This window comes from Hippoglossus hippoglossus, chromosome 22, assembly GCF_009819705.1.
Source record: "Hippoglossus hippoglossus isolate fHipHip1 chromosome 22, fHipHip1.pri, whole genome shotgun sequence".
NCBI classification, from domain to species: Eukaryota; Metazoa; Chordata; class Actinopteri; order Pleuronectiformes; family Pleuronectidae; genus Hippoglossus; species Hippoglossus hippoglossus.
The window spans coordinates 23,851,212-23,864,672 of record NC_047172.1 but is presented as its reverse complement, the minus strand read 5'-3'; the positions used below and the strand labels follow the sequence as shown (position 1 = coordinate 23,864,672).

General features: G+C 39.7%; 2 protein-coding genes across 3 annotated transcripts; one reads left to right on the top strand and one right to left on the bottom strand.

The window, feature by feature from the left end:
• Positions 1-1,378: 1,378 nt before the first annotated feature.
• Positions 1,379-3,020, bottom strand: LOC117756438 (cytochrome c oxidase subunit 8A, mitochondrial-like). The gene is made up of 2 exons (XM_034576953.1): positions 2,835-3,020; positions 1,379-1,730 (listed from the first exon to the last, which is right to left on the bottom strand). Exons 1-2 carry the CDS (start codon positions 2,949-2,951, stop codon positions 1,635-1,637), a joined length of 213 nt encoding a protein of 70 aa, XP_034432844.1. The 5' UTR covers positions 2,952-3,020; the 3' UTR covers positions 1,379-1,634.
• An 883-nt stretch (positions 3,021-3,903) lies between these two features.
• On the top strand, positions 3,904-12,700 carry rrh (retinal pigment epithelium-derived rhodopsin homolog). Of its 2 annotated transcripts, none has more exons than XM_034576124.1 (7): positions 3,904-4,542; positions 6,605-6,795; positions 9,063-9,162; positions 9,801-9,954; positions 10,881-11,049; positions 12,051-12,229; positions 12,374-12,700. In XM_034576124.1, exons 1-7 carry the CDS (start codon positions 4,431-4,433, stop codon positions 12,477-12,479), a joined length of 1,011 nt encoding a protein of 336 aa, XP_034432015.1. In that variant the 5' UTR covers positions 3,904-4,430; the 3' UTR covers positions 12,480-12,700. The 2 variants fall into 2 exon arrangements, with proteins under 2 accessions (XP_034432015.1, XP_034432016.1); XM_034576125.1 differs by lacking the exon at positions 3,904-4,542 and adding an exon at positions 5,266-5,324.
• Positions 12,701-13,461: the final 761 nt, after the last annotated feature.

Sequence of the window (13,461 nt, the reverse complement as noted above, 5' to 3'; positions counted from 1 at the left end):
GAACAGTTACTCATGAATTGGGCAGTATAATTTGAAGATTGAACATCCACACAGTTCAGTGAATAATAATATTATTAAGGACCAAAGGTGGAGGAAGTACTCAAACAAGTAAAAGTACAAATAAATAGATCAAATGTACTCAAGCAAAAGTACTACATCAACTTTTCTAACTGTGCTTGCAGTATATTTTGTTTTTCAGAAAAATAGTGCAGGCTTTGTCATATTAATAAAGAATGCTGCAGATGCTACTGCTGAAAACATGTGACATGAGTCTTGGCAGTGGCCTCTTCTGAATCTATTCCAGGTGTTTCTTTTTCACTAGGTGCTGCTGCGGAAGGCGGGGTCTAATGTTAACTGCCTGATTTGATTGGATCAGTGAATAAATCCCACCCTAAGGGTCAGGGATAGGGTTACACAATGTGTCACATGTAACATAATGCATTGTGAAAACGTAGTGGAGTGGAAAGTACAGATATTTGCTAATTATACATGTGGTGGAGTAAAAGTGATAAGTACCGGAAAATAAAAAAATGCTTAAGTAAAGTACAGATACATGCAAAATATGTTACAACAGTAACAAAGTAAAGCATTGTGTTACATCCCATCACCGTTAAAGACTAACACATTAACGCCAGTAGATTAACAGAAATATTTCATGTGTTTCATGATTAGCTGGATGCATACATTACATTCCTATGCTGCTTCAGTGACTTTTTTGATTACTATACCTCCAAGCACAATCAGACAGACCAGCCCTCATGTGAACATGAAGAAAAAACAGTGACCACAGCAAAGATCAGTATCTTTACACAAACACTCCATCTTGTACTGATGGCTCAAAGTAACTGAGTACATCTACTGGGCCTGTACTTGTACTGTACTTTTTTTTTGGGAAGACTTTTTGAGGGAATATTTTACTTTATGCTGCACTACGTTCTGAAAACCCATTACACTGACATTTTATACATTGACCACAAAAGTTTATATAATGTATTGTAAGAAAATGATTAAAAAAATATATAATTACATATTTAAGTGATCTCAGTTCAAATATTTGAACACTGCTATAAATCAACAAATGGACTATACACACGTAGAACTAATCAGGTCATATGATCCACTCAAAGCAACCATTACTATATAGTTCACTTGATCAACTGCCAGACCTTCAGGTTAGTGGACGACTCTTTCTAATCACGGAGTCACAGCTGCCCTTAAGGAACATCCGAGAGGAGGCCTCCCAGTAATTTCTTCTGATAATAGTGTTAATGGATTATCTCAGATTGAGTAGTGATTATTCAAAGTGTGAGCTCTCCCGACGACCAGCAAACCCCAAAAGCCTAATCCAAAGGAGCCAAAACACACAAAACAAGCGTAGCTGGGTTTAAAATTTAATCTTGTAACATACTCCTTTATCAGGGAAATCATACAATAAAAACTTTAAAAGATCACAGTCAATGTTTCATGAACAGTTGATGTGTATCTGAGATTTGGAGTAGAACAGTCGGAAAGTTGGAGGAATGAGGTAAAACTATATTCTTCTCTGCAGCTGAACATTGATGGTTATGGTCCCAGGTGGTCACTGGAGACAGGAGGCTGTGTACACCAGGCAGCGATCTGTTAAAATGTTCTGTTCATTCTTTCTTCTTGTAGTCCTCCAGGTGGGCCAGGATCCACCCAGATGGGCCCAGGATGGCCAAGGAGAACATGCCGAGTCCAATAACAGTCTCCTAGGTAACAGACAGAGTATTCAGTCAGCTTAACATAAGTGAAAAGAAAAAAATCTGTTGACAGATTTGAAGGTCAGCCAATTAATACATTTATTAATAAATAGACCATATCTACCATCTGTATTACTCTACAGGGTATCAGTAGTAGGACGCTTTTGTAGTATTGAGTCATTTATTGGCTATAAGTTGGGTAAAATACAATAAACAGTTAAAAGAGCGAAGAACAAAAATAACATACCTATTATTATACTACTAACTTTCTTTAGATATGATTACCTTAATCTTTTTTTCCAGTCTTTCTGGCTTTGTAAAGCAGTAGGTACCTTGAAAGGTGCCATGTAAATCCAAATGATCATTATTACTACTATGTGACCTTGTTTTCATTGCTCTCTTTGCTGCCACTGGCTCGAACTAATGCCTCTAAAGAACTTCCCATTCAAACTGAATCCCTCAATCAGAACTGATATCGACTATCGAGTGTAGACTTCAGTAAATGTTACTGAGTCACCGGCGGTGCTTCTGTCTTAGTGTTAATGTTACTGTACAAATCCTGCTGACACAATCATTGTCAACACTATAGGGTTCCATTTTGATGATATGTGGACAAACTAACCTCTGATACTAGTTTACACAAACACCGACAGGACTGTTGAATTCTTAGGCAGTTAATAACTCAAATCTGAGTGTAAGGTACGGAGACGTGGGACATGTTCACAGAGGAGGACTGTACATCTTAGTGATGTCCTGCGGTAAAGGCAGAGGGACACTGTGTAACTCCGGACTGACGAGTGATTACGAAAGCAATAGTTTCATAAACAACTGTTAGCACAACGCTAACAGCTAGGGTGGCTAACCGTGTTAGGACGGGGCTCACTAATGCAGGAAGAGGAAAACACCGAGCAGCCGCTTAAAATACGTCCCCGCATATTCAGTCATTTGAAATCCGTCACTTTAGTTAAATAGATACGTTAAGGTTTAAAAATAAAACACGCGCCCAGCACTGCCTGCTGACTTTGACCTCGTCAGCCAAGGACAGCTAAAGCTTGTAGCTCGTCGTTCAGTTAGCATGAAGCCAAGGTGGGTGAGAGACAGCGGCAGACTCACGAGGGGGCCGATCTTTTCCTTGGCCGGTCTCGAGTAGATAGTGGCCCGCTGAGTGACGGCATGTGACCGCAGGGCCGGAGCAGCACGGCTGGCGAGAGTCCTGAGGAAGACCGGCATGTTTGTCTGGAGCGATGGAGTCTTCTCTTCTGAAGGAGCTGGTATGGAGTGAGGAGGAAGTGCTTCTGTGTCTCCACTGTCCAGTGCGCTCCACACTGCCACCTCCTGTCCTGGAAGGTCGATGACGCACCACCACCACAGTGAAAGCGTCACGGTGATAAAATATTTCCCAAACTTATGACTAAATGTATCGTTAAAATAAGCCTTGATACATCTGTTTACAAATTAATATATCATACACTCAATTACAAACTAATTCATGATTTGATATTTGAATGGGCAATAAAAAGAGGACTTAGAGAAATAATTTACAATTTAAATAGTAATTCATCAATAAATTGTTCATATCAAAGAGGGGTTTACAAAAACAACATGAAACAATCATAAGGTATATTATTTAAAATGACATTAATAAAATCATAATTAGTGGAATGTAATTTAAAAATCTATTTTAAAGATACAGTTTAAAAGGGAAAAAATATTAACAGATAAACAAACTGAATTTACAATAAATATATGAATTAGGAATTTAATAGTGATTTGCATTTTCATTGACGTTTTTGTGTAGTCTATTTGTTTGTTAGCAGGGTTACATAAAAACTACTGGAAGGATTACCAGGAAACTTGTTGGGAGGATGTGATATGGGTCAGGTACAAACCCATACAATTTTGGTGCAGCAGAGGGCAGATTAAGGAATGTTATTTTATTTTATTTCCACTTTGGTTGACATTGCGAGATAGATAGTAACTCCTGGAACATGACGACAAGATTCAGGTTTGTTTAGGGCACTGATATTTGAGTGTGTGCAATTGCGAGCAGATCGAAATAAAAATCCAGATCTGGTGAATTTAATTGCCGTTTCATGAGGGGACTGTTAGACCTTGGCGCAGATATATGCTCTCTGAGTGCCCCTCTAGTTGTGACATGTTTTTTAAAGTCCATCCAATGTGTGTGTGTTATCTTCAGACCCTTTCCATTAGTATATTTACTATATTAAGCAACCTAATCGCACAGGGAATTAAGACCATGGGCCTTTCCCAGCTGGTAATCCAGAGTTGGTGTTGGCCACAGTTTGTACACGCAGTGAAGTGAATAGTCTTTAGGCATTTACACAACTTCAGTTCAGTTTTGTAATGTCGCTCACTGGCCAGAGCCCAACAGCTCCACGTGAGTGGTAATCCGGTCTTGTGCAGCCCTGTTGTTCACGTTACTTACACACAGCCTCCTGCTATCTGGGGACACAGGAGCAATGGTATGTAATAATCCCCCTCACGTTCACCCCCCCCACCCCACCACTCCACCCCACCACCCCACAAGTCCCTTCAGATCTTAGATAGAAACAGCATTTTGCCATACTGGCTCACTACATCTCTTTTGTTCCCATTTTGTTATCACCGTTTTTTAACTTCATTCCAAGACTGTCTGTGGGAAGACTGCCGGCATCAACGAAGTGAATTCTTTTTCTAACAACAAAGAAAATGGGGATTGACTCTGGGGTTAATATTTCAGATGATGTTGTACCTTACGGAGGAAAAAGTGCCTTTACTCAAATGGAGCACAACATCGTGGCTGGATATCTTATTACTGCAGGTAACTGGTAGCATTTTAAACATATTTCATTGTGACAAATGATGTGAGTATTGTGTTTTCTGTAGAACCAAAGAATGTACCTCTCTGATGTCAGGGACATTCCAAGAGAGTCATTGTTTTAACATGAAGTACATTCAACACAGCTCATCATTTTCAAACTATCAGGGAATTTTGAAATTGTGAGCAATGTTGGTTGTTTTACAATTTCAGACAATTAATCTCTATCGATGAACTATGAACACAGCAATGAGTTTATGTGATTTCATCAAAACTCACTGCTGCTTTCCCCAGTATTGGGGGGAAAAAGAAGAGAACATCAGTGAAAGATGGTGGCTTTGGTAACATTTAGAATAAAGAAAACACTTCTGGTTTTGTAATTCTTGTCATCATTGTTTTGTTTTTAACTAACACAACCTTAACATAGTCTTTTGAGTTACTCACACTGACCATAAAACCATTACTTGTGGGAAAAACGAAATAAATACGTTGACAAAGAACATGTACAGTATTGTTAAGGATTTTTTTTTTATTTTGTTATTAAGAAACAACACCGGCAGCAGTATTTGCTGTTGGAAATTGAAGTCAATGTGGTTGCATTTAATTTGTCATGATCTTGTGCTAGGTTTTATTTTGTAACTGCTTTTATTAGGTATCTATTGGGTTTTACTTTCTCCAATTCACCTACTCGACTCTTATCTCTTGTTATTTGTGTGTGTGTGTGTTTGCGCGTCTTCCTGTTGCCTGCTTGCTTTCCTGTAACCTGTCGGTGAACCAGTCATCCTGTAAGGCTGTTAACATTATTGACAGTTTCGTCATTGCACCTACCTGCCTCTATGTGTGCACTTGTGTCCAGTATTCATTTTAGTGTAAAAATCCAAACTGACCAGTAACGTGAAGTCAGCAGACATCCCCTCAGAGTTTGTCAGAAATATTCTTTGCCTGACCGGCTCTTGTGGTTTTTACAACGTTTTGCCGACTTTTTCATAAATGTTATGGGCCATAGTTTTTAAAAATTTGTATTGAATATATAATGTATTTATTGAAAAACTTGATATTGCAACATTGTTTTGTTTTTTTTATGAAATGCTTTACAGATTTTCCAATAATACGTCTTCTATAAAGAGGTCTATCCATATGGATATGCTCAACATTTTACTGCTTTTCCAGTTTAGGAGGATTGTTTTCTTGGCATCATTGAAACAAGGAAAACCACTTTTATGATGTGATTTGTCAGTGTAACAAGTCAACTCACAAGCAGTGTGATGGAGATAAGGGTTACATTGTTTATTTCCCCCTTCCCTCATCATGCTTCTTTTAAATCCCTGGTGATTCTTCATGTTTTTAAATTGTTTCCATTTTATAGGGTTAGGGTTAAAATATAAGCATTAAGTTCATCATGCAACCTATATTTTAATATTCAAAATGCTTTTGCAATGCATGTTTAACAACCTCAATAATCATTTTCAAGCAGTTACACACAGAACACAGAAGACGTTAATGTTCTTTCTACATTAGACTGAGAAAAGTCTCTTTTAGAGCAGCTTAGAACAATTAAGTGTTTTTTTCGTCCTCAGCCTCTGTGACTTCTGTCCAAATTATAGAATCTGTTCCATGTGCTGGCTGCGTCAAACGTTTTTTTCCTACATCTCAAGTGTATTTTTTTAAGATTAAAAACAAGACATTGATTTGGTAAATATAGATGATGTAAAAGATTGCGTAGTTTGTTTATATAAACGGTCAAAATGGTCTGTATTTATATAGTGCTTTTCTGGTCTTGAAAAACCACTCAAAGCAATTTACATTATTTTTCTTTATGTACTGTATGTATAAAACTTCAATTATCAATTATACATGATTGTATAATATATTTATATATAACCCAAAAAGGCAGATATCTAGAAAGAGCCTGGGAGAAGAGTATATTGAGTCAGTTTATATAAGATAATCATGTAAGTGCAGGTTCATTTGGAGTTTCCTTTGCGTGTGTATAGAATCGGGGGTTTCAGGATCTCCACCTCCCACTTCATGTCTCTGTTCTCCACATCTTCTCTCCTCTCCTCAGGAGTCATCAGTTTAACAAGCAACATCGTGGTGCTGCTCATGTTTGTGAAGTTCAAGGAGCTCCGCACGGCCACTAACTTCATTATCATCAACCTGGCTTTAACTGATGTTGGAGTGGCTGGTATCGGCTATCCCATGTCAGCTGCCTCAGACATCCATGGCAGCTGGAAATTCGGCTACACCGGTTGTCAGGTGGGTGGGATACTAGTGTTCAATTGTAATTTTGCCATGTTGGGTTATTCTGTACACACAATGTCTTTAACACGTCTGAGGAAAATTTGCAATGTATTATATTGGGCTGTATGAATGAAACTGACTTGACTTATTTCAATACTAAAACAATCTACATTAAAACGTTTTGTAAATCACAGCAAATATAATGTTGAAATGAAGATTTCAGTTGTTTTTTGGTGCATTGTTTTATTTCTTTTTTCTTTTGTTTGAATATGATCCCAGAAAATCATCTACTCAAAGGTCAGTTCTCAGAAAGAGCTATCATGCATGGTCCCATCATGGAAGTAAAGCAAAGTTTATTTTTATGACACAGACACATATCACAAAGTGCTTTAACATCAAAGTGATACAATCTAAAAGAGTCGGATTAAAAACAGAACAAAGCACCAGATGAAATATATAAAACTACATGTTATCGAAATGCTTGTCTGAATAGATGGTTTTTAGCTGCTTTTCAAAAATGCTCTACAGAGTCTCTGTTCTTCCAAAGCTTAAATGTGACTGACTGGAAATCATGATCCCTTTGAGTCTTAACGCGTGTCTGAGGTACACTAAGAAAGTCCTGGGAAAAGGAACTAAGTGCTCAGCTCGTGGACGGGGAGTCAGGAGGTACATGATGGAGCCTGGCCATAGGGCTCTAGAAGTGAGCACCAACATTTACTGTAGAATGAAGAGGAAGCCAGTAGTGAGATGTTAAAATAGGTGTAATATGTAATATGTAGTCTGATAGGTCCTTTTAATGGACCTGGCAGCACCTGAGCACTGCCTGGGTAATAAAAACGGGTTTACTGCTTGTTCAAGTTGACATAAAAACACCCAACTCAACTCCACCATCAGTACTGCGCTTTCTCTGGATCCAAGATGGCAGGACCTGATTCCAAGATATTTTGGCTTCCTTTTTGTGCAGTAGGAGGAAGTGGAGAAGCGTCGTCCATCTTTATTTACAGTCTACGGTGTAAACCAGTGAGGTTGGACTCGGCACCCTCCTCTGTTTAAACCATCTGTATAATGTTTGCTCTTGTGTTGTGAGGAGAATGTATTAATATAAGGGACGTTCATAATTAAATGTTAACAATCAATACGATTTTTGACAGATAAATAGTTCTACTATCAGTTAAATAAGTATAGGCTATATACTAATGAGGAACCCTACGTGGCCACGCTAGCAAGGCCTGTGCTGCATGCCTCACAGCTAACCGCTAACCCCACAGCATGTGGAAATGTTGTCACTGACTAAAAACCAGTAGATAAGCTGCTCACAATCCTGAGGATCTGAAAAATGTGATTATGTTTGTCCATGCTGTTAACCCTGTTGTGGGTCACAAAACCATCCCATGTACCACTGTGACCGTGGCCAAGACTTGGTGCTGTTGTATTTAAAAGGGTTTTTGCTATGCTCATTTGTTTATACATGAAAGTCTGCCTACTATTTGCATTTAAGCTCAGTAGTGTTTTCTATTCTTCAGTTTTACTCCAATCACAGCAGCTGTGTGTGATGATGTGAGAATCCTCGTGTTGCATTATGCTGCTATTAATATATGTGAAAATTAGCACCTTGTTATAAAACTCTTTGCTATGACTTATTCTGAGCTGCCCATGAGACTAAACCTGTGAGCAGACTGACGCACATTCACACAGGCCACGTGTTGGGGTCATTTCAGCAGATTATGTTTTTCTTTGGGTCAGACCTCGTTATTCCACAGTGATATTGACCCATGTGATGCTGATCTAGAGGGAGAGAGAGCAGGCCCAGAGCCAAACTATCCACCTGGACAGTGATGGCTTTCCTTCACACACTATATGACAGAGTAACATAATTATTACTCACACCCAGTTCAGTGGATATGCTTCGACAGATCAACATGCTGCTGATACCAGCTGATTTACAGACTCGCTGCTCTCAGCACTTACCATACTTGCCAATCTGTAGTATTTGTCGGCTTGTTAGCTTGTTAGCCTCTGAATGTTACATCCAGCTGCTCAAGGACTTTGAAGAGACTTGCTTTACTTTACATTTTTTACTTTTGGGCTGTCCTGACAATAAACATGTGAGTTGGTAGATTGCTGTTTATTTATATGGGGTTGGTCTATTGATTGAGTCTTTGTCTATAACTTTATTTGTCCCAAATATGCAGATTGTCAAACAGTTGCAAACTTAAAGGTAACACCAAAGCAGACCATTATGATGAACTGTCTGGTTTTAACTTCTGTGTTTCCGTCTCCAGATCTACGCAGCTCTTAACATCTTCTTTGGCATGGCCAGTATCGGCCTGTTGACTGTGGTGGCCATCGACCGCTATCTCACCATCTGCAGACCAGACATAGGTAGCCACTGACTGCTCCTCCGTGACCACAGAATACACTCACTTCACAGTTAGTTAGGCACACTAGTTTAACCAGTTTTAGAGAGGTTTCATTTCAAATGGCTGCAGTTTGAACACAATATTTCAAGAACCTTGAGAGAACTTTGCAAATGCCGCGCAAATGTTCATTGAACTGTAAGAATGAACTGATTAGATTTTAGTGGTCACTAGTCAATGTTGCTGTGACCTCACAAAACACATTTATTGTCTTGTGAATGCAATATCTTGAGGACGCTTTGAGAGAACTCCAAATAACTCAGATGAATTGGTTAGATTTGGTTGGTCAAAGGCGAAGGTCACAGGGGCCTAACAAAACATGTTTTTGCCCTTTTGAACCTGATATCTCAAGTCTCCCTTTTTTCTAGTTCTGACCAGTTGTCATTTGAAAAATTATAAAACTGCACTGGTTGGCAGAGATATACAAGCTCAGGGCGGTACTTTTAGGTTGAAACTAATCTGTTACTGTTTAAAGAAATAGACTTTCTTATTTCTATCAATTTTGTCAAACATGACGGGTTTGAAAATGTTTGCCGCTGCAAAGGAAATACAATCTTTTACAATTTTACTGACTTCCCTGATCTGAATGGTTTCTCTCTTCAGGGCAGAAAATGACGATGCAATCGTACAACCTTCTCATTCTGGCATCGTGGCTGAATGCTGTGTTCTGGTCCTCCATGCCCGTAGTGGGATGGTCTGGATATGCTCCTGACCCCACTGGAGCTACATGCACCATCAACTGGAGACAGAATGATGCGTGAGTCATGTGTCAGTGCACACCTGAACATGGCTATAAAATGTGGCTTTAAAAACTATGAAGAACTAATAACAAGAAATAATGCCAAAATAACTGCTGCCATGATAATCAACCAATGGGAATTACCAAAAACAGAGAAAAGCTACTAAACTAATTTCAGGTCATGACCGGCTCAAGTCCGTGACAAAAAGACGATCGGTGACGCAAAAAGTTGGAATGGTCAAATTAATAATTTATTAAACAACTAATAAAAACAACTTATAGTGTATAAAGTTATGAAGTGTGGCCGTCAGTAGATCAGTAGTTTTGGCATGTCTGCATAAGTGGCAGGATGGAGAAGCAGAGCTCCCTATTGAACCCCCTTCCTGAGAACCATTCATCGCATCTGCTTGACACTTGGTATGTGTATTGTTAGGGGCCCAAGGAAGTGCAGTGTGGAATTTGGTGTGATTTGGACACATGATATATGATATGTGTCTTCAATCAGTGTTTCAGACTGCATGTAGCCGCAACTTAACCACAGTGTGTTTCACTGGTGTCTCCCACTATGAGTAGCAATAGGTCCCATTTTGACAAATCTCCATGTACCCCAGATGCAGTGTCACTGAATGCTCCAGGGTACAACATCATCTCAAGTCATTGCATGTGGACTTTCTCCAAAATGTTTTTGCGAACTTTTACACCCAAATAAAGAGTAGACTCTCTTTTCATTTCTCAAAAATAACCATTTCATGACAGGTGTAGTGCACAGAAATCAAGAAAGTACAGTGACAATTGTGAAGTTGTTTGTATTGACACAAAAAATGGACCTGCACTGCACTAGTCTCAGTAAGTACAGGTAAACACACATTGTTCCAGATCTAAGGTCAAACATAACCCCATGTAATCATGTGTAAGCAGATACTGACTCTGCTTCTCCTCCACAGCTCCTTCATCTCCTACACTATGGCAGTGATCGCAGTGAACTTTGTGTTGCCTCTGTCTGTCATGTTTTACTGCTACTACAACGTGTCAGCCACTGTGAGGAGATACAAAGCTGGCAACTGCCTGGACAGCATCAACATCGACTGGTCGGATCAGATGGATGTCACCAAGGTGAAAACACATGAGCTCGCTCTTTTCTACTCTGCGGTCACTGAGATAGAGTTTGCCTCAGCAGCTTCAGTGTAGGCCATCATTTTAGTGGCTGGACAAAGTCAAAACAGTCAATTACTCAATGAGTGTTTTCCCTGTGTGCATCACCAGAAAATGAGTGACTTGTGAAATGCTTCTGGAGCACATTTTGACAATGGCAGAGATGTGACTTAAAAACTCCAGACTCAAGAATGTAATGTGTGAGTTATCCAGCCTGGATACAATTATGGTCAAATGTTTGTGGTCGTCCAGCTCACGTGCTCCTGTAGTCTTTTTCAACACTCTTCGCAGGTTGTGTATCAATATTGTTTCACATTCTGTGACCTCAATTTTTTTTTTGGGGACATCCAATTCTACTTTGTGCTGTCCTTCATATGTAACTTCATTTATTGTGTAGAGAAAAACTTCCAATGAGACTCAACAGATCCAGTCTAGACAACCTACAACAATGGTCATGTAGTGATTTCACTAAACAGCTTGTGTAGATGAGTTGTAGGCTCACTGCCAAGCTGACCTGACCTGTGTTGGAGAGTCTCATGAATACATTCGTCACACATGTAGTGTGCTATAGCCTTTAGGTGTCCACAGATCCTCCAAGCAGACTCACATTAAAACCTTGTGAGTCTGCTTGACCAGGAAAACCAACACAGTGAAATAACTGAGCCCTTTCCTCTAGGTTTTGTGGCTGGTTTGTTAACATGCCCATCTAAAGGTCTGTCTCCTACAATTATGTATACAGGTGTATTACATGAAAGCTTAGTTGTCATAATAGCGATTTAGTAGCACTTATATAGCACTTACATGTAGCACTTTGTAGTTTGACTTTCTTGAAGAAAATTGTACTTTCTTGATTCTTGTTCTGGGTTTGTACCCTCATGGTTGAATGCACTTATTGTAAGTCGCTTTGGATAAAAGCGTCACCTAAATGAAATGTAATGTGATGTAATGTTGGTGGCCTGCAGATGTCCATAGTGATGATTGTCATGTTCCTGGTGGCCTGGTCTCCCTACTCCATGGTGTGCCTCTGGGCATCCTTTGGTGACCCCAAGACCATACCTGCCGCGATGGCCATCATCGCTCCACTCTTTGCCAAGTCCTCCACTTTTTACAACCCCTGCATTTATGTTGTTGCCAACAAAAAGTAAGTGTTTTTCTTTACATTATTCTTTGATAACCGTTTGATGTGCTTGTGATAGGTATTGTTTGAAGTAGAGAGGGTGTACGTGTTGTAATAATATTTCCGTGGTTGGTGCATTAAAGGACATAAAAAGGTGCTTTCTTTCAGGTTCAGAAGAGCCATAATAGGAATGGTCCGATGTCAAACCAGGCAGCGAATCACCATCAATACCCAGGTTCCAATGACAACCTCCCAACAACCTCTGACCCAGTGAGATGGAATTGCCTCAGTATGACTCTGTAATAATATACCCTGGCATTGAAGCCATGTATAGAAGATTGCTATGATGAAATAACATCAATCACTGTATTTCTTTCTGTTGGAGCTATTTTTTGTTGTTTGATGACCTAATTGTGGTTTTTACTGTGTAAATTCCACTTCCTGTGGCATTGTAGTCATTGTTTGTGTTCCAGTTACTCCAATAACAAACTGACAATGAAAATCCTTTTGTGTACGGACTGAATTCTTCAACTATTTTTTAAATAATGTCCTGTGCTTGAAAACAACCAAAGAAACATTAGGAACAATCTAATTTCTCCTTTTCATCATAACTTACATACAGAAGTACCAGCATCAGGAAAGAGGTGATCAGGTCAGGGGGAGGAAGTGACAAGTAGAGGGTAAAACAACAGGTCCTGTCACACTATTTGCTACTAAAATGGGCAGCGGGGCACCAACAAGGCACCAAGATCTCCTGCTCTCTTGGCGGAGGACAGGGCTAAGAGGAGCGGCCTACATTGACAAAGGCCAGCCTGGATTCAAAAGGCCCCAGGAGACCATCAAGGATTGTCTACATCTTCCAGTGTGGAAAAACACAGGGAGATCCAAGAAGTTACCAGGCTCAGGGGACAAATAGCTCCCCCCGTGATGTTGTCTGATCTCAGCTGAATTTTCTGGTAACTGAGGTGGAAAATGAACAGACCCCTCTGAACTGCAGTGACTCAGAAGGTCGGTGTGACGAGACAACAAACGTCGTTGCAATGTGTTGTCTGTCAAGCAAGCATTCTGAAAGAAGGCTACATCAGTGGGGCCAGTGGGGATGTGGAGCTTGAACCATTATTGTGCTGAGAGAAGAGAGGGTGAGACAAACAGTTGTATTTGAGCACTGTCAGATTTGTGTACCAATGTTTACCATAAGCTGCTCTCAGCTGTATGTGTCACCGTGAATGTCTGACTGAGAGTTTCAGGACTTTCTG

Coding starts and splice junctions, on each gene's coding strand:
- rrh (XM_034576124.1), top strand. CDS start 4,431: ATGGGGATTGACTCTGGGGTTAATATTTCAGATGATGTTGTACCTTAC. Junction 4,543..6,604: donor TGGATATCTTATTACTGCAG/GTAACTGGTAGC, acceptor TCCTCTCCTCAG/GAGTCATCAGTTTAACAAGC. Junction 12,230..12,373: donor TATGTTGTTGCCAACAAAAA/GTAAGTGTTTTT, acceptor GCTTTCTTTCAG/GTTCAGAAGAGCCATAATAG.
- LOC117756438 (XM_034576953.1), bottom strand. CDS start 2,951: ATGCCGGTCTTCCTCAGGACTCTCGCCAGCCGTGCTGCTCCGGCCCTG. Junction 1,731..2,834: donor AGGAAAAGATCGGCCCCCTC/GTGAGTCTGCCG, acceptor TCTGTTACCTAG/GAGACTGTTATTGGACTCGG.